The sequence below is a fragment of the Gobio gobio genome (assembly GCF_949357685.1).
Source record: "Gobio gobio genome assembly, chromosome: 6".
Lineage (NCBI taxonomy): Eukaryota > Metazoa > Chordata > Actinopteri > Cypriniformes > Gobionidae > Gobio > Gobio gobio.
This window is the reverse complement of record NC_137102.1, coordinates 45,248,795-45,267,829: the sequence shown is the minus strand read 5'-3', so window position 1 is coordinate 45,267,829 and position 19,035 is coordinate 45,248,795. Positions and strand designations below refer to the sequence as shown.

The 19,035-nt window shown below is 38.2% G+C and overlaps 2 protein-coding genes across 4 annotated transcripts; both read left to right on the top strand.

Moving 5' to 3' along the window:
* Nucleotides 1–1,378: 1,378 nt before the first annotated feature.
* On the top strand, nucleotides 1,379–7,548 carry znf622 (zinc finger protein 622). Its single transcript, XM_079818453.1, has 7 exons — nucleotides 1,379–1,493; nucleotides 2,411–2,971; nucleotides 3,521–3,781; nucleotides 3,890–4,052; nucleotides 5,408–5,523; nucleotides 6,649–6,792; nucleotides 6,894–7,548. Exons 2-7 carry the CDS (start codon nucleotides 2,413–2,415, stop codon nucleotides 7,025–7,027), a joined length of 1,377 nt encoding a protein of 458 aa, XP_079674579.1. The 5' UTR covers nucleotides 1,379–1,493; nucleotides 2,411–2,412; the 3' UTR covers nucleotides 7,028–7,548.
* A 64-nt stretch (nucleotides 7,549–7,612) lies between these two features.
* d2hgdh (D-2-hydroxyglutarate dehydrogenase) lies at nucleotides 7,613–17,688 on the top strand. Of its 3 annotated transcripts, none has more exons than XM_079819382.1 (10): nucleotides 7,613–7,754; nucleotides 8,444–8,785; nucleotides 11,082–11,139; nucleotides 11,218–11,357; nucleotides 11,505–11,698; nucleotides 13,350–13,518; nucleotides 13,951–14,094; nucleotides 15,908–16,050; nucleotides 16,151–16,316; nucleotides 16,708–17,688. In XM_079819382.1, the coding sequence occupies exons 2-10, from the start codon at nucleotides 8,446–8,448 to the stop codon at nucleotides 16,971–16,973; spliced, it is 1,620 nt and encodes a 539-aa protein (XP_079675508.1). In that variant the 5' UTR covers nucleotides 7,613–7,754; nucleotides 8,444–8,445; the 3' UTR covers nucleotides 16,974–17,688. The 3 variants fall into 3 exon arrangements, with proteins under 3 accessions (XP_079675508.1, XP_079675507.1, XP_079675506.1); XM_079819381.1 differs by having other exon boundaries at nucleotides 11,505–11,755; XM_079819380.1 differs by having other exon boundaries at nucleotides 7,640–7,754; nucleotides 11,082–11,357.
* The last annotated feature ends 1,347 nt before the right edge of the window (nucleotides 17,689–19,035 follow it).

The following is a 19,035-nucleotide window of genomic DNA, read 5'->3' as shown; positions in this document are numbered from 1 at the left end:
GGAACGGTTTTTTTTACAGCAATGGCGGCTCACGGAGACTCTCAATAGTTCCCGGAAGTAGCAGCCGCGCCATAGAGAACAGCAGAACAGACCGTTTGTGATGCACTTTTAAAAGGTAAGACGTTTAATCAGTAAGATTTTAAATGATCAGCACATTTTAATCAAAATAACTTGTACATTAAAGCCTGCTTGTGTAGATTATTCATCATTAAAAAATATATATTTTTTAAAAACAACATCGCTGTAACTACATACTCATGCTACATACACAAGTCGATGTGTAATAAAATTATTGAAAATCAATGCATTTATTGACTATTAATTACCAAAAAGCGCAGTTCTGTCACTGTGACTATCAATTTGAATTGCCCGTCAAAGCACTTCCTGGAACTATTCGAGGTCTACATGAATCACGTGACTATCAAGCGTTTTGAACTTCCGTTGTCGCAACTCTCTCTCTCTATGGCTCTGGTAACAACCAAGGAAAAAGGAAATAATGAGAAACAAAATGACGCTCCGCCCAAAAATTTACTTTTGCGACCGCTAAAAAATTAGCAGTCTTAGCTTATGAATATGGGTAGTATGAATGGAATTCATCAGCCATGTTGTTAGTCATGTGACCTACAAACATCAGTTGCCTCGCTTCACTTCCATTTATAAATTGTCTCCTGTGGCCTCATGGGAGAGTAAGTCTCCATGAAACGCACAATTCAGAATCTTGCCAGAAGTTGTAGGACATTGTTGGACCTTTCGCCTACAGTGTTTTTTCGAATACTATGGCTGAATCTGAAATAGCCCTCTAAACCCTCAACCACTATACGTTATTCCACTAATACAGTTCACTTGAAGGAGTTAATGAAAACGAGTGAGCGAATTCGGGCGGCCGTTCAATGTACATTGGCTGTACATTGCAGTTTAATGTGAGATAGAATGAGTGCACTCGATAATGTCCACTATGGTTTCAGACACCACTACATGGCTGTCCCTTCAAATAATGCCCTATTTGAGGGTACAGGGGGCGATTTCGGATATAGCCTTTGGACATACTACTTTTTAGATGTACTGTTTTTCGCATAGGCTCACTATATTGTAGGGAAGTCTCAATTAATCATATTACCAGGGCTGTAATCATTTTTAGAGGACAACAAAGGCAATATATTTAATTTAGTGGTCAAAAAATAGCCTACGTGGTTTTTCAAGGGTAAGTTCTTAAACTACTACCTCCAATCTTAAAGGTTTAATGAATCTGTCACAGAAAGTTAGAAATTCGTATATCAGCTATTAATTGATAAGTGATTAGATTTGGGTAGCACTAGCATCACACTGTTGCAGAGTAAATCATTATATTAAATAAATATCATCCAAACCGCAGGGTGGCGCTGCGTCTGTGAGATTGCTTTTGATTGGGTTCAAAGGTTGTTTTGTTACAGCATCCTCGTGTTGTCAGTGCTGTGGCGTTGTGAACTTCTACTAGGGAGGATCAACTAAACCAAGTAAGACAACACTTTCTGAGCTGTGAAAATCAATTATAATTCATTTATTCTGTGGGGATTTACCACATAATATTCTTGTTGCTCTAAGTTAGACTAGTGCAAAATATGACTTATGAATGTGTGTCGCATCATGATCTGAAATGACACTACTGGACTGAATTGTAATTTTATATTACTTTGTGTTAAAACGTCGTGCTTTGTGTCGTGTGAGTGTGTGACGTTGTATACACTCTATTTAAAGTTAAGTTTTTTTTAACAGACCTTATGTCTATAATGTCAAGATCTTAAGTCATAAGCTAATTTTTTTTCTTTTTTTTGTGTAGCTGTGGTTTGGTTTGTATATGGCAAACACCACGTTAATGTGCTGAATAATAATAATTGTTTAAAATATTCAAATATCACCGTGTTTTGCTGTAGGTGATGGCCCTTAACGGCTACACCAAAAATAATTTTGTGTATTTATTCCACACAGTTTATTAAATGTATAATTTTTGCTGGACAAAACAATATTTTGATTTAAAAAAATTACGTTTCCATGTACAAAAACACTGCAGTGTCTGAAAAATAGACACTCGCGCACACACAAGCAAACTGAAATCCCCTCAAAATACAAAAATATTGAATGTGGAAAATATATAAAATTTTACAAATATAGTAGTCATTTCTCAACAAAAAAAGTATGATAATTGTCACTGTGCTTATTGCAGTGTATGTAGATAGAAATGGCTCATTCTAAGCTAATAAAAACATAACTGTTCATTATGTAAGGCCTTTATACACAAATGAAAACATAGTTCTGTATATATTATTGCATTCCTGTCAATAGATCCTCTTAAATATTACACACTGCACCTTTAAGAATACCAGAGGGTTTAAAGAATGAATTTGATTGATATGAATTGTATATTTTTCTGCAGTCATGTCATATACTTGCATCAGCTGCCGTGTGCAGTTCTCTGATGGCGAGGTCCAGCGGGCACATTATAAAACAGACTGGCACCGCTACAATCTGAAGAGAAAGGTTGCAGACATGCCTCCGGTCACTGCAGAAAACTTCCAGGAGCGAGTGCTGGCACAGCGGGCAGCTGCTGAACAGCAGGAGCAGGGTGGCGGACACGGCTCGGCCTACTGCGCCACCTGCAACAAAAAGTTCTCCACTGACAACGCCTACACCAATCATATTCAGTCCAACAAGCACCAGCAGGCTGAGAGGAAAGCCCTGGCCGCCGCCCAGGCCACTGTCCAGCGAATGAACGAGAAGAATCTGGAGAAAGGGGCGGAGCTAGACAAAGATGCACAGAATGAAGCGCTTCAGAAAGCACTCATGGAGCAGCAGAGACACACCCCCTCTAAAGCCACACCCACAGAGAAACGGGTCAGACAGCGGCCGGGTAAACCGCCTCGCCTGCAGTGGTTCGAACAGCAGGCCAAGAAGATCACAGAAGAGGAGGGTGAAGAAGAGGTTGAGGAGGAGGAAGGTAAGAATGATTTAAAAGAAAATGCACAGATACAGAAAGTGTTGTCAAAAGTACCGACCGCGATACCAAGGATGTACTGAAATGTAAAAAATGTGACGCTTTGAGCGGTGTTGAGCGGAATCGTAAACACCACTGATTGCCCATTGTGCTCACACGCTCAAATATGTCTGTGATAAACTGTCTCCGAGCTGATAAACGGTCCGTGCAGCACAGCTCAAACGAGTAGCGCGGTTCCATTCCACTTTCGTTTCGTTTGCGGTCCGATGTTTCTCATATGTAACAGAAATGGCAGCGCTCATCAGTTAGACACCGCGGTGGGCGCACCAGTGCGACCTCCAACCAAATTCAGTCGCACCAGCAGGAAAAAAGGATGCAAAATGCAACCATTTTGTCGCAGTCTGGAGCCCTGTACAACATTAACATTGTAATTGTTCTGTTTAATAATGTGAGCTGCTTTGAAACAATCTGTATTGTATAAAGCGCTATATAAATAAATGTGACTTGGCTTTGCTTTGAAACTGCTCATTAAGAGTCTGTTTTTCTTTGCAGGATGGGAGGATGTTGATGCGGATATGGATGGTGATGACGACGACGACGATGATGATGATGATGAAGAAGAGGAGATGGAGGAGGACTCCACATCTGGGGCAGCTCTGGCCCCTGGTACAATCCCAGCGACAGACTGTCTGTTCTGTGGACATCATTCACGCTCACTCGCCCGAAACATAGCACACATGACCAGAACGCACAGCTTCTTCCTCCCAGATATTGAGTTTCTGGTGGACCTGAGAGGGCTTATTTCATACCTGGGTAAGCCAGAGAGTGAACTGAAGTTATGAACAGGCATGTTTTTAGAATTTGGTCTTTGAAAATGTTTCTGCCATTAATCTGTGTGTTTCTCCGTGAATTTTTCTGTAGGAGAGAAGGTTGGTGTTGGTAAGGTTTGCTTATGGTGTAATGAAAAAGGCAAGTCATTCTACACTACAGAAGCGGTTCAGGCACACATGACCGACAAGAGTCACTGCAAACTCCTCACAGACGGAGACGCGGCGCTTGAGTTTGCAGACTTCTACGACTTCAGGTACACAGACATTTGTAAATATTCTCTGACCAGATGTTTTATTGGATTGTCATTTCATATTGCGTGATTTCTAATGATCAGTTAAATGTTTAAATTGATAGTTCACCCAAAAAATTAACTCATCAAGATGTAGGTGTCTTTTTTTCTTCAGTAGAAGAAATGTAGAGAAGAATTTTAGCTGAAGCTGTGGCCTTTGGTGATTCTTATAGTGCAAGTCAACAGCTACCATCACTTTGAGAGTCAAAGAAACATGCAGGCAAAACAAAATGAACACCCTTGACTCCTGACGATTCGTTGAGGTCTTATGAAGCGAAACGATTGGTCTGTGCAAGAATCTGAACTTTATTTACAACATTACTACCTGTAATCCACAGTCTCGGCAAACAGTCCTGATCGTGTTTATAGCAGTCTGGAGCGCAAGCTTCCTGTCGCATTATGATGTATACGCGGGAGCAAACTCGCATGTGAGCTTACGCTGTTTTTGTTTTTGTTTTGTGTGCATGTTGTATTATTCATCAAAGTGGTACGTACTTGTGCTTATCCTGGATGCCGCAACTTGTATTGATAATTATGTTCGCTTGCGAACGCGCTCAGGACCGTTTTCTGAGGCTGTGGATTACAGGCAATGTTTTAAATAATCTTCTGTTTTACTGAAGAAAAAAACCCGCATACATCTTGGATAGCAAGAACTATCGCTTTAAAGAGGAGAAACGGTAAAAATTAACAAACTATGGCAACAATAAAGTTCTATGCATTAACATTTGTTAATGCAATAACTAATAAGAAATGACAGTGGACAATGTTTTTACAGTATTTATTAATCTTGCTTGGTGATAAATTCTAATACATTGTTTACATTTCAAGTTGTATAAATTGTTAATTTAGTTTTTATTCAACAAACAATAGATAATCAAGTCCCCGCCCTACATTCTTTTCTCTTTTTTGATTCTGTTACAAAATGTAAATGTCACTACCTCCATTACATTGCGACTTAAAATAATTAAATGAAAGTGTTACTGATAATTTATTTTGATGTATCAAGTATGAAATAAATAAAAAATGTGGCTTTTATATTTAAAAAAGACTTCCTGTGTGAATTAGGAAAGGTTTTACTTAAGTAAAGATAGAAATATATATAGTGATTTCTGAGTTTCTCAGTAAGCGAGTCTGCTGGCAAAAAGAGAACGCGAAATGAGAATGAAAATGAGAATCAACATTGGCTTGGCTTTTCTGAGATTGCAAGAACTGAGGGATTTGAAATGTTGTAAAAGCGACATGGAGATGGCGTTTTTATTACTCAACTGGTGAGTCAGGGATTTTTGTATGCAATAATTATTGTCCTTCTAAATATACAGGAGCAGTTATCCTGATGCTAAAGATGGAGATGATATGGAGATGAAGGATGGTGAACTGCCTGATGAAAAGACGGTAGAGTTTGATGATGACACGCTGGAGCTCACTTTGCCCTCAGGTACTGATTGGCCGCTGTACTTACAACACAACAAAGAATTGACATTTAAAGGTACACTATGTAAATAACTTTTTTTTGGTCAATTATCAACATTTAAATATCAGTCAATTGTTTTATTTTACCCTGATTCACTATGGTAAGTCTATTATCCGTCAATAGAGAAAAGTTGCTCCGGCTACTTTGACACATGTGGGAGTGGCATAGGTTAGTGGGTACAACAAGAGAGAGAAAGGTTGACATGGAGCACGCTAAATCTCCAACCTCTGGGGAATCACCCGTTTTAAAAAAACGCAGAACAGAGGAGAGTCTGCTGGCAAAAAGAGAACTCGACAGAGCTCATTATAAAATGAGAATCAACATTGGCTTTGCTTTTAAAACATTTCAAATCCCTCAGTTCTTGCAATCTCAGAAAAGTCATGAGGAGATGGCATTTTTATTACTCAGAGGGTATTTTTATTGAACCGATAAATTGCCATAGGTAGATCTCTACAGAGTGCACTGTTATGAATCTATTGTGAAGGGTCATTTCATTATGGGTGGTTGTAGGGCTGTGCTCGAATTTATTTTCAAGGAAGTTCTGTGTCTATTAATGGGTAGAAATTTTTTATTTAGTAATTACAATTTTATGGATTGTGATATTGACCTTGTGTTTGGCATGTAAATAGCCTCAATGCTAACATGGCGTTAAACATTTCATAAACAACAAACAATCTATTAATGGGTATGGCTACACTAATGTCTTCAGATAGTCGGCTGAAAATCTTTTCCATCTTAATTGGTTATATCTCTTGAGCCTAATAGTGAATGTTTAATGAGCAGTAGGATAAACCCATTCATCCGCACAGTCACGCAGAGCCGAAGCACAACCAAAACAATGTTCTTCCACAAAATGCATGCAGTTTTGTTTACATAGTGTACCTTGTAATTATGACATTGTTGCATGTTTGGTAAATGTTATTCATCTATTAAGCATGCTATGAAATCTTCCGTTTTGAAGATGTACACCTAAATGATTGCACATCAGGCTTTCACTCCTGAAATTCAATTTCTCCTGTCTTGAACATTTAATTCCGAATCCTTTAAAATGCATATAGGACCAAACTCTGTTTTTGCTTTGTGTTACAGGTGCTAAGATTGGCCATCGCTCCCTAATGAGGTACTATAAGCAGAAGTTTGGTGTTCAGAGGGCACTGGTTCCGGCACACAACCAGAAGGCTGTTGGTCGAGTCCTTAAACAGTACAGAGCTCTTGGCTGGGGAGGAGACTTCGGTAAGTTACACGTTAATCTCAACTTATAGTTGGGGGGAACAATTAAAAAAATTCACAAGCACGAACATCACGAGCTGTTTAAAACGTGCCTTCTCTTTCAGGCAAGGGCTTCGTGAGCCAGCAGCAGAAGGACATGCAGTACGTACGGAGAATGAAGTCCAAGTGGATGCTGAAGATGGGCATGAACAATAACACCACCAAACAGACCCATTTCAGAGCTCAAGTCATGTTCTAAATCAGTCGACATTAGACATGAACATCAGTAGACATCAATTTTGCGTCAGTTAATAACAGTACTAGAGTCTAAAATGAGAATAATCTGTGTATATTGATTCAGCTGAGATGTTAACTCCTGCTAATATTACATCAGAATGACTTGGAAATAAAACAATGGTAGAACGTTATTCAAACACGATTGAGTATACGGGGAAACTTTGTGCTTTAGATATTTGGACATTCAAATCATGTGCTGCTCCAGCATCAACGTGAGATTTGCTACTTTTGGTTTTGTAAAGTATTCATAATGAACTTTACTATTTTTTATAATCTCACTGCTTATAAAAGACAAAATATTATATGGACAACTTCTGAATTAAAATACTGTATAAATTATCATTAAAATCAGCAATGTCTGTCTTGATGTTTGGTATTTCTTTCAGAAAATGAAGATAAATAAATAGTGTCTGTTAAAACTTGTATGAAATTATTGTTTTAGAATATGGTGTATAAATAATAAAAAGGTACAAATAATACAGGAACCAAACGCTTAATTGAGGGTCAGTGTACTCCTGGCCGATAGACAGCGCTGTTTCACGTCATAAGCCTGCTGCAAACTCAAAGGTCGCGAGGAAGTTGATCATAACATTTGTACAGACCTTTGAGTTGTAGGCAACATGTTTGACGATTCAGTACCTTTGTGATATAATGTGAAATCAGCTGCAAGTCCCTTCACCTCTGATACAGTAGGTTTCCTTCCCGATTCGGTTTGATTTTGAATATAGCGAATGTCAATGAACTAATGATCGAGGCACCAGAATAAATCTAAATCAGCTGTATTAAAGCCGTTAACCATTTAATTTAACTCATGCAGGTAGAAACCTTGGGATATGTTTTTCTTTACAATTTGTATCTTTTTGGGTCAGTATTTTGTCGTTATGAGCTTGTACCAAACCTCTCTCTCTCTCTCTCTCTCTCTCTCTCTCTCTCTCTCTCTCTCTCTCTCTCTCTCTCTCTCTCTCTCTCTCTCTCTCTCTCTCTCTCTCTCTCTCTCTCTCTCTCTCTCTCTCTCTCTCTCTCTCTCATATAATATATATTGTATTCTGATACACCAAATACTATATAGTAATGGTGTATCAGAACATGATAGTATTAATAATATATATTTTTCTGCAACATGTAAATGGATTCCCAGATTAAATTAATATTTTGTTTTAGAATATGATTGTGTACTGTGATCACTGTAATACATTTGTTGGTTCATTATGTCAACCATTTATTCCCTGGGCCATCACATCCCTGTGCTATGGGACTAAAGTTAAATATGCATCTTATTATAATATTTGTCCATATAAACTTTGTACAAAACTATAAACTATAAAAATATTGGCACTTTGAAATGCAATTACTCTGTGTCATGCTCTCTCTACTACAGATATGGGGATCTTTCAGCGGTTCACAAGACTTCATCAGAAGTCCACATTTATTTGGTCACTATGCCCACATTACAGCACTGCTCTTCACACTGCAGTGGGCCGAGAGACCTCTGACAAAGCTCTGATAGTGTCCTCGAGCAGGCTGATTCAGCATCGCTATGTGCACAGCAGAGGGTTGGGAGCGAGCCCAGCCAACCCGGGTGCTGCTCCTCCACGGTCACCCTTCTCCAGGGTCACAGAGAAAGACCTTGCCTTCTTTAGAACACTGCTGCCTGGAAGAACCATCACTGATCCAGACCTGCTGAAGGCCAGCAATATAGACTGGCTTAAGACAGTGCAAGGTGAACTATTTGCATATCCTAAATAATATGTATGTTTTATCTATTTAAGTGAGTGTTCATCACATTTTAATTCAAAAGTTTAGGGCCAGTAAGATTTATGTAATGTTTGTCCTTGTGATGTAAAAGAAAACAGGGACTTATTGGACCCAGCAACCTTCTTCCACTGCTCCAATGTCCAGTTCCAACGCTCCTGTGCCCATTGTAGGTGCTTTCGAATGTGGACAGGGGTCATCATAGGCACTCTGATTGGTCTGTGGCTACACAGCAGTCTGTTGGGACACATTCCTCCCATAACCATCATTAAAATTCTGTGTGACTTGTGCCACAGTAGACCTTCTGTTGGCTTGGACCAAACGGGATAGCCTTTGTTGCCCTTGTGCATTGATGAGCCTTGGGCGCCCAACACCCTGTCGCCTGTTTGTGGTTTGTTGATAAATTCTCACCACTGCTGATAAGGAGCAACCCACAAGCCTTGGCGTTTCAGAGATACTCTGACCCAGTCGCCTTGCCATAACAATATGGCCCTTGTCAAAGTTGCTCAAATCTTTATTCCTGCACATTTCTACTGCGTCCAACACATTGATTACGAGAATATATGTTTATATATTAGGGCTGGGCGATATGGCCAAAAAAAATCATATCTCTGTATTTCTTGACTGAATGGCGATTTACGGCATATATCGCAGAATTGTCCAGTTTTTTCTATTTGGATTTACATTTATAAAATATTATTATTTTTATATATATATATATATATATATATATATATATATATATATAAACACACACAATTATTTTACATTCTGCCCAATGTTGTCCTACAAACAGTGTTCATATTAAAGCTATGAAAACAAAATAGTGAATGTAATGGAGGCTATGCTATATATTATGTGCAAAAAGGGTTCAAATAACATTACAAACATTGTTACAACAACATTACAATCTAAAAACAAAATAGTGCTTTTTAAAGCAGAAGATACCTTCACTAAACTAAAAATGAAAATAAATAAAAACAAAAGCATAAACGAAATGTTAACTGGTATGAGAAATACACATTCACTTATGTAAGCTTAGTGATTATGTTAGGCTACATTTGATTACCCCATTACAATAATCACTTATTAATTAATCACTTATTAATCAGTTACTGCGATTAGGGATGCACCAATGTCGATACCAGTATCGGTATCGGGCCCGATGCCAAGCTCATGTACTTGTACTCGTAAAAATACCCCCGATACCAAAAACGATACCTCACGTGACATAACTGACAGAATTTTCCATGCACAGAGACACCGACGGCAGCAGCAGACACAATGTCAGCCTCAGGGGTGTGGAAGTACTTCAAGAATTAATGACAACAACCCACACATTGCGAACTGCATGCTTTTTGTAATGATTATTATGCCCTTTGAAGGTTATTGGACACTGAAATTTGGGCTTTAAGTTTGGGATAAGCACATAAAAATAATACTTTTTTCATTCGAGTAATAATAAAGCTGTCCTACATTCATTAGTCTCACTGTGTTGTGCTTGGAAAACTGCCACATCACCAAAAAAAGAAAAGAAAAAGAAATTGTAAAGGTATCATTATCGGCGAGTACCAGAAAAAAATATTGGTACTCGTACCCTGTCCTTAAAAAATGGTATCGGTGCATCCCTAACTGCGATCATAAAAACAAAAAAAAACACTTACTGGTATAGGTTTACAATTTTATATATGGCACATTTAATGTCCAACAACAAATATTGCAGCAAAATGTGTATTTTAGTCAGAATTATTGCTCTCTGTATATTTCCCGCATATTCACTGAAGTCTGTGAAGTTTAGCGGAGACTCGCTTGCGTAAGGTTCATCCACTCATCCACGTATTTGCATGATTTTCTAACATTTACAGATGGAGAAAATGTATGTGAAATGAAAGTTATGCACTGAGGAAAACACCACTTCTCAAACGCATTAGACCAACACAATTCTCTGTCAGAGCATATGACAGGGCAAGCTGCTCTAAACTATTTTTGAAGCCCTTTATATAAAGCATGTCTCATGTTTAGGACAGTTTGGATTATGCTCTTCCGGCGTAGAAGCTCACTCTATGTCCTCTGGTATTGCCTCATTCTATACGGTTTATAAAATTTAATTTATTGCCCAGCCCTAATGTAAATTATTCAAAAACAATCTGTAGAAGTATAATGCTAATAATTCGTATTTAGGGGAAAAAACCTGAGCATCATGCTTGAGGATTGTAATATTAAAGAGTGGCTCTATTTTAAGAAATGTTTTTTCTTTCTGGCAGGTAATAGTGAAGTACTCCTGAGACCCAAAACAACAGAGGAGGTCTCTCAGATTATTAGGTCAGATCACATTGTATTTTGTTATGTGTATTTGGTTACAAGACTTGTTTTCTTAAATCATCCTCTGTTTTTCCACAGGTACTGTAATGAGCGGAATCTGGCAGTGTGTCCGCAGGGAGGGAACACAGGTCTGGTGGGAGGAAGTGTCCCTGTGTTTGATGAGATCATCCTGTCCACTTCTCTAATGAACCAAGTCATGGCGTTTGACAACATCTCAGGTGTGCATATATTTGTGCTTGCTAGATCACCTTGTTATCTATCATAACTGTACATGCAGCATCTGTCATTAGGTACAGTGACAAAAGTTAAATATAAATAAATCAAAAATCATTCTTTTCAAATAAAAATATTTATTTGGCTTTCAGGTATCCTCACTTGTCAGGCAGGCTGTGTGTTAGAGAACCTGTCTCACTATCTAGAGGACTTAGACTTCATCATGCCACTGGATCTAGGGGCAAAGGGAAGCTGCCATATTGGAGGGAATGTGTCCACTAATGCTGGTGGTCTCAGACTGCTGCGCTACGGGTCGCTTAGAGGGACAGTTCTGGGCCTGGAAGTGGTGAGCGCCTCCATCTTTACAGAAATGAAGAACTTGAGATGTTTCCCAACTCTGAAGGTGCAATAGATCAGTAGATCTCGAACTTTTTAACTCCCAAGGCCCTCCATTGTCCACAACAACTTGTCCATTTGTTCGATTTTTACTTTATAAGGATTATTAAAAATAGTTTTCATTCACAATGTATAGTAATGTGCAAAAGTCTTAGGCACATTAGTATTTCCCAAAGGAAAATGGTTTTAAGCAGGTTATTTATATCTTTCGCAGGTTATATCTATCTTTTGCCATTAATTGTAATAATCCAGTGAGATTTTAATATGCACAAGGAGTCTGACAACAGCCGGTATGATCTGATCTCACCATCATCGAGTTTTTCTGTGATTACATGACGAAACAGAAAAAACTGAGACAGACTAAATCCAGAAGAACTGCAAAGCTACAGTAGTGTGAAGTTTTAGACACGTGTAAAAATGCTGTAAAGTGAGGATGCTTTCAAAAATAATGTCATAAATAGATTTTAATTATCAGCTAACTTCTATTAACTACATCAAATCAGTATTTGGCCCAATATTTTTCACTCTCATTTTTTTCTGTTTCTTCATGTAATCCCAGATGGACTCGACGATGGTGAGATCAGATCATACCGGCTGTTGTCAGACTCATTGTGCATATTAAAATCTCACTGGATTATTACAATTAATGGCAAAAGGAATGTTTTGAAATGTAAACTGATATTTCCTACTGACACACTACAGCAAAAGATGTAAATGACTGGCTTATACACAGTATATAATATAATAATTTAGTATATAATACATATTATTAAAGTATAATAAAATGCCCATGGAGTTGTGTGAAATTGAATTAATTTACATGACTTTTCCAGGTCTATAAATATTTTTTTAATTAGGCTTCCTCATTTATCCAGGTTTTTGAAGACAGTGGCAATCCTGGTTCTTCTTCTTCAATTCACAAATTTGAATAAGAAGCATCTTGATTTTTCTGTTGTTTAAGCTTATTTTGTTGCTTGTTTTGCATTTAAATAATTTGAAGCCATCTTTGATGCACCCTTGAAAGTCTGATGAGGCCCCCTAGTGGGTCCCTGCCACACTAACAGATGATGTTCCATTTAAAAACAGAACTGACACAATCAACAATGAAGGTGTCAAGTAAAAATATATATTTTTGCTCATATGATTATTCTTAAGAAGAATGCATTCATGCATTTGTGGTGGTATGCATTTGAGTTAGAATTCAGGCTCTTTTTATATGAAATCTAAAAGTCCCTAAATGGCTCTAAAGGAATAGTTCACCCTAAAATGTAAATTCTATCATCATTTACTCTCCCTCAACTTGTTCAAAACCTGTATGAGTTTCTTTCTTCTGCTGAACACAAAAGAAGATACTTTAAACTAAAGAATGTTGGTTACCAGACATATGATAGTCCCCATTGACTTCCATAGTGGGAAAAAAAATACTATGGAAGTCAATGGGGACCATCAACTGTTTGGTTACCAACATTCTTTAAAATATCTTCTTTTGTGTTCAGCAGAGGAAAGAAATTCATACAGGTTTTGAACAAGTTGAGGGAGAGTAAACATTTAAGGGTTAACTGTATTATTGTATTATTAGTTGTATTATCTTTCATGTGTAGGTTTTGGCAGATGGGCGGGTTTTGAACTGCCTGGCCACACTTCGCAAGGACAACACTGGTTATGACCTCAAGCAGCTTTTTATTGGCTCAGAAGGGACATTAGGTGTCATTACTGCTGTTTCCATCCTGTGCCCCCGCAAGCCTAAAGCTGTCAATGTGGCATTTTTAGGTAAAATGTCAAGTCAAATGTAAAGCACATTTTAAACAGGCTAAAGATATTACAGGCCATTCACACCAAGGAGGATAAATATAACTATAACGTTTTAATAATCATTCTAATTCCATGAGAATAGGGAAGTCCACACCACAACTATACCGATAACAACGCAGAGTAACGATATCATTGGAATAATTTGTTTCCCAGTTGATGAACAATAAAAACATTGAGCCAATCAGAATCCACCTGACTTTAAAGAGCTTGAGCATTGAAAGCAGCGGGTGACGTAACACACACTTATAATAAACAAAACGCTATCGTACATTGGTGTGGATGCCGATGTAGTTAATGTTTCAGTTATCTTTATAGTTATCATGCTTGGTGTAAACTGGCCTTTACTGTGTGGCTACATCAACTGATTGCAGTTCCTCGTGTGTTCTGCAGGGTGCTCCAGCTTTCAGCAGCTGCTGGAAACATTTCAGTGCTGTAGAGGGATGCTGGGAGAGATCCTGTCTGCTTTTGAGTTTTTAGATGCTTCCTGTATGAACCTTCTGGAGAAGCATCTGAAACTCACCAACCCCATCACAGGTAAACACTAGTGGCATTACTGTTACAAGACAATTTAAAGAGTTAGTTCACCCAAAAATGAAAATTCATTACTCACCCTCATGTCGTTCCAAACCTATAAGGCTTTCGCTCATCTTCGGAACACAAATGAAGATCTTTTTGATGAAATCTGAGAGCTTTCTGTCTCTACATTGACAAATATGCATCTGAAACATTGATGCTTAAATTTAGCGGTTTAGTCCAAATTTTCTGAAAAGACTTGATCGCTTTATATGATGAACAGATTTAATTTAGGCTTTTATTCACATATAAACATTGATCAGCGAACAAACAGAAGCTCAATCGAAACTGCATGAGAACAAACCTCATTGGTTCTTACAGAAGCTCAATTGTGCTGCATAACACATGAGACTGAACCTTACTGGTTCTCACGTCAAGCAAACATGCTTGATCTTCTATTTACCACAACTGATGTGTGATTTGATGAATGCTAATGTGAATAAAAGTGAATGATAAAGTGATCGTGTCTTTTCAGGAAATTTGGACTAAACCGCTCAATTCATATGGAAAAGTTTTTATGAACTTTATGAGGCGTCAAAGTATCAGTTGTGTAGTTGTCAATGGAGGGACAAAAAGCTCTCAGATTTTATCAAAAAGATCTTCATTTGTGTTCCGAAGATGAACGGTCTTACAGGTTTGGAAGTGAAGTATACTTTGGCCTTAAAGCTATAGGTACCATTTTTTTTAAAGTCGATGTAACGATTATGCTGGGCCGACCCCCTCAGCATTAATATTGGGCTACAATAGAAACATTTTAGTTAAGGAATAAGGACAGTCTGTTTCACAAAGTCACATTCCTGCGCCACGAAGAATGCAGCTATACTGAGTTGGCTGAAGGTATGATGAAATATTTTTTTTTCATGTTTAGAGTGCTAGATAATTGGATGTAGTTAGTTGATTATTTCACCAGTTGCAGTTCAGGCTGTTCTAACATATCATAAATTGATGCATCTGTTAAACGGGTCAGAATGAGTGTGTACATGTTAGTGAAGCAGTCGTAATGAGCGTGTGTTTTATAGTAAAGCAGACACACAATTAATTACTTTTGGTCATGGTGTTATTTGTCTGAACTTGTGGTAGTACTGCTGAAATTGTGTATCATGCTTATTTATATCTGGTGGTTGAAAATGTTAATGTTTATTTCATGGATATCGATGAGTCGATTTTTGGCCTAGGCAATTTAACTTTTTTTGTTTTATGTAATATTATTCAATGCTCTGCCATCTGTATTTGCTCTGTAGATTTTAGTTTTAATAGTGGTAGTAGTGACAGGTTTCTTTACGGTCCAACAAATATGTGAATGGGCCACGTATGTTTTTCTATCTGGGGACACTTTGTGTTATGTCATCGGCCCCTTTCGTTACTTCAGACTCCCCTCTTTAGTGCTCCACTGGCGCCAGCTCTGTGATTAGGGAAGTAGCGACAGATCTTTTCTTCTGTATTGTGACTTAACTCTTTCGAGTTAAGTGGATTATCGAACAAGAAAAAAAATGTAGGACAGGGACTTGGTTCTATCCATTGGTTGTTGATTGGATGGAGGCAGATCTGAATGCGAGCTTGCGGCTGATTGTAAGAAGGAGATGGGTTTAAGTGGACTAAATGATTGGAGAAGTCTGACGTACATCACCGGAAATAAGTCGTCAATAACATTCATTTAGATTAGAACAAGTAGAGTGGATTTTCATTTCGTGCAGACTTTAAAATTATGAATATGTATCATTTGTTTTTATTGTACTCCTGACTATGTTTTGAAGTAGAATGATATGTGTTGCAGAATGTCCTTTTTACATTGTCATTGAGACCGCTGGATCCAACGCAACCCACGATGAAGAAAAACTACACAACTTCCTTGAGGAGGTCATGACATCGTCTCTGGTGACTGACGGGACAGTTGCAACGGAGGCGACAAAAATCAAGGCACTCTGCTCACTTGTGTAGTGTGGATCGATTGACAGAATTCAACATTTGTCTGTGACGATTGTTCTGTCTAGTGCTAAAGGTCTTGTGTTATATACAGGCATTGTGGTCTTTGAGGGAGAGAGTCACAGAAGCTCTGACACATGAAGGCTACACCTACAAATATGACATCTCCCTCCCTGTGGAAAAGATCTACGATTTAGTTCAAGACATGAGGGGGCACCTTGGAGACATGGCCAAGAATGTTGTCGGCTATGGACATGTTGGTATGGTTACCTTTCTTTTTCTTACAGTAACTGCTGGGCTGTGTCTGGAATACACTACTAGACTTTTTTTTAGCTATGATTTGCAGGAGTTGGCGGTAGCTACCAAAAGTCAGAGCCGGTCTACAGTCACAGAAAATTGTGTAATGAATGAAAATCGTGCACAGACTCTGATTTACATCCAGTCATCAAACATGTTTGATATTTTAAGCCGACATATTTTTTTTCATTTTTCATATTTATTTGATTTTGATCAAGCCTTGGTGAGCATAAGAGAGTTGACAACCCCAAACTTAAACGATGGTGTACTAATGCCCGCAAAGCCTTAAACAGTGGGTTCAGACCCCCTCAAACCCTAGTATGGTTTTCAGTATTTCTTCTTGTTTTGTTTCAGGTGATGGAAATCTCCATCTAAACATCACATCCCCCTCTAAAGACGCCGCTCTACTGGCTGCCATTGAGCCGTATGTGTACGAGTGGACAGCCAAATGGAAAGGCAGCATCAGCGCAGAGCATGGCTTGGGTCTGAAGAAGAGAAACTACATTTACTACAGTAAACCCTCAGAGACAGTCGCCCTCATGGGCAGCATTAAAGCCATGCTGGATCCTAAAGGCATTCTCAACCCTTACAAAACGCTGCCAGACAACATACACGAATAGTTTCATGGTGTTCATGATTTCTATGAAAAATGACTGTTTTTGTTTTACCACAGTCTTATTGTAAAACTGTTTAATGCTGAATGGACCATAATAGATTAAAATCAAAGTATTTATTTTGTTCGGTGTTGTGTTTTAGAAGTGATGCTTTAAAACTACACTTTATAACTTTTGGCTCTCTAGATGTTTAGATGTCTAGATCAAGTGTGCCCAAAGACTGTAAAAAAAAAAAAAGATGGACGACGCCCCTTCACTGTCTTCCATTGTAGAAAAGTCTGAATATGGCGCTGACATCTTGCAGTGATTTGGGACCTGCATCTGCGCAGTAGTGACCTCGGGACCTGAGTCTGCGCAGTAGAGAGCAGGAAGTAGAGCCTCGATATCAAAACCCTGCACACACTCCCGCAGTATCTGTTAGTACAGTTTACTGGAGAACAACTCGGCCTATGTTGGTGTGAAATAAAATGTTATGGAAATGTAGAAATTAAAGCCAAAGCTCCAATGTCCTCCCGAAAAAAGTCTGTTGGTGCCTCAGTGACAACTTCGCTCAGAGAAACTGTCAATCATGACGTCACGCCCCCATTTTTATAGTCGCTTCATAATGTAGGTGTTCTGATGTAGAACCCGGAAATGCTGCACTGTGTTTACAATGTGATCAGCATCAGAGACTGACACAAAAGAGAAGAAATTGATGAATAAAGTTGTTATTTTTGCGCACAAAAATATTTGCGTTGCTTCATAATATGAGGGTTAAACCACTGTAGTCCCATGGACTATTTTAATGATATCTTTATTACCTTTCACGAGTTCACACTTACATATAATTAGATAGAGTAAAGGTTATGCGTATTTGTCGTGTTGTCTGAGAAGAAGGATCTGAGCTCGGAATTTGGTCTTAAAGGAACACTCCACTTTTTTTGAAAATAGGCCCATTTTCAAACTCCCCTAGAGTTTTACCGTTTTTCGAATCCATTCAGCCGATCTCTGGGTCTGGTGGTAGCACTTTTAGCATAGATCATTGAATCTGATTAGACCGTTAGCATCTTGCTCAAAAAAAAGACCAAAGAGTTTCGATATTTTTCCTATTTAAAATACTCTTCTGTAGTTACATCGTGTACTGACATAAGACAGACGGAAAATGAAAAGTTGCGATTTTCTTGGCCGATATGGTAGGAACTATACTCTCATTCCTGCTTAATAATCAAGGAACTTTGCTGCCATACCATGACTGCAGCGGCGCAATATTACGCAATTTTCATTTGCCGTCGGTCTTATGTCACGATTTAACTACAGAAGAGTTCAGTTTTAAATAGGAAAAATAACAAGACTCTTTGGTCATTTTTTGAGCGTGATGCGAACGGTCTAATCAGATTCAATGATCTATGCTAAGCTATGTTAAAAGTGCTACCGACAGACCCAGAGATCGGCTGAATGGATTCAAAAACGGTAAAACTCAACTGTTTAAACCTACGGGAGTTGGAAAATGAGCCTATTTTTTTTTAAGTGTAGTGTTCCTTTAAAGGTTTAGAACGACATGAGGGTGAGTAATTAATGACAGAATTTTCCTTTTCGGGTGAACTAAACCTTTAAAATAATGTTACAAAAGTTTGGCAAGGCTGATATTAGACATAATTGCTATTCATATCAAATAACGATGGAAACTATAACTTGGCAAGGCAATTTTTTAGGAAAATAGACCAAAGTAATGTAAACTATGTTGATCCGTGTTTTATTACGTGCACTGTAATGATGCTTTGCAACATGGTTTTATGATGTACTCATTCATTATTTAAATCTTGTTCATTTTGAAAAAAGTTTCCTAGCTTTAGTTGTGTTACATCTGATCAACTAGTGGTACCAAACGGAATTGCTTTGAGCACTCATAAAAACACTGGCTTAAAGGATTAGTTCACCCAAAAATGAAAATAATGTAATTTATTACTCACCCTCATGACATTCCATACCCGTAAGACCTCCGTTCATCTTCGGACCACAAATGAAGATATTTTTTGTTGAAATCTGATGGCTTGGTGAGGTCTGCATGGCATCAATGAAATGTACACTC

What these genes read in the sequence shown, in the direction of transcription:
- znf622 (XM_079818453.1), top strand. Translation starts at nt 2,413, where the DNA reads ATGTCATATACTTGCATCAGCTGCCGTGTGCAGTTCTCTGATGGCGAG. An exon ending in GGAGCTCACTTTGCCCTCAG is followed by an intron (nt 5,524 to 6,648) that starts GTACTGATTGGC and finishes TTTGTGTTACAG; the next exon opens with GTGCTAAGATTGGCCATCGC. An exon ending in TGGCTGGGGAGGAGACTTCG is followed by an intron (nt 6,793 to 6,893) that starts GTAAGTTACACG and finishes CTTCTCTTTCAG; the next exon opens with GCAAGGGCTTCGTGAGCCAG.
- d2hgdh (XM_079819380.1), top strand. Translation starts at nt 8,446, where the DNA reads ATGGGGATCTTTCAGCGGTTCACAAGACTTCATCAGAAGTCCACATTT. An exon ending in CTGGCTTAAGACAGTGCAAG is followed by an intron (nt 8,786 to 11,081) that starts GTGAACTATTTG and finishes TCTTTCTGGCAG; the next exon opens with GTAATAGTGAAGTACTCCTG. An exon ending in ACTCACCAACCCCATCACAG is followed by an intron (nt 14,095 to 15,907) that starts GTAAACACTAGT and finishes TATGTGTTGCAG; the next exon opens with AATGTCCTTTTTACATTGTC.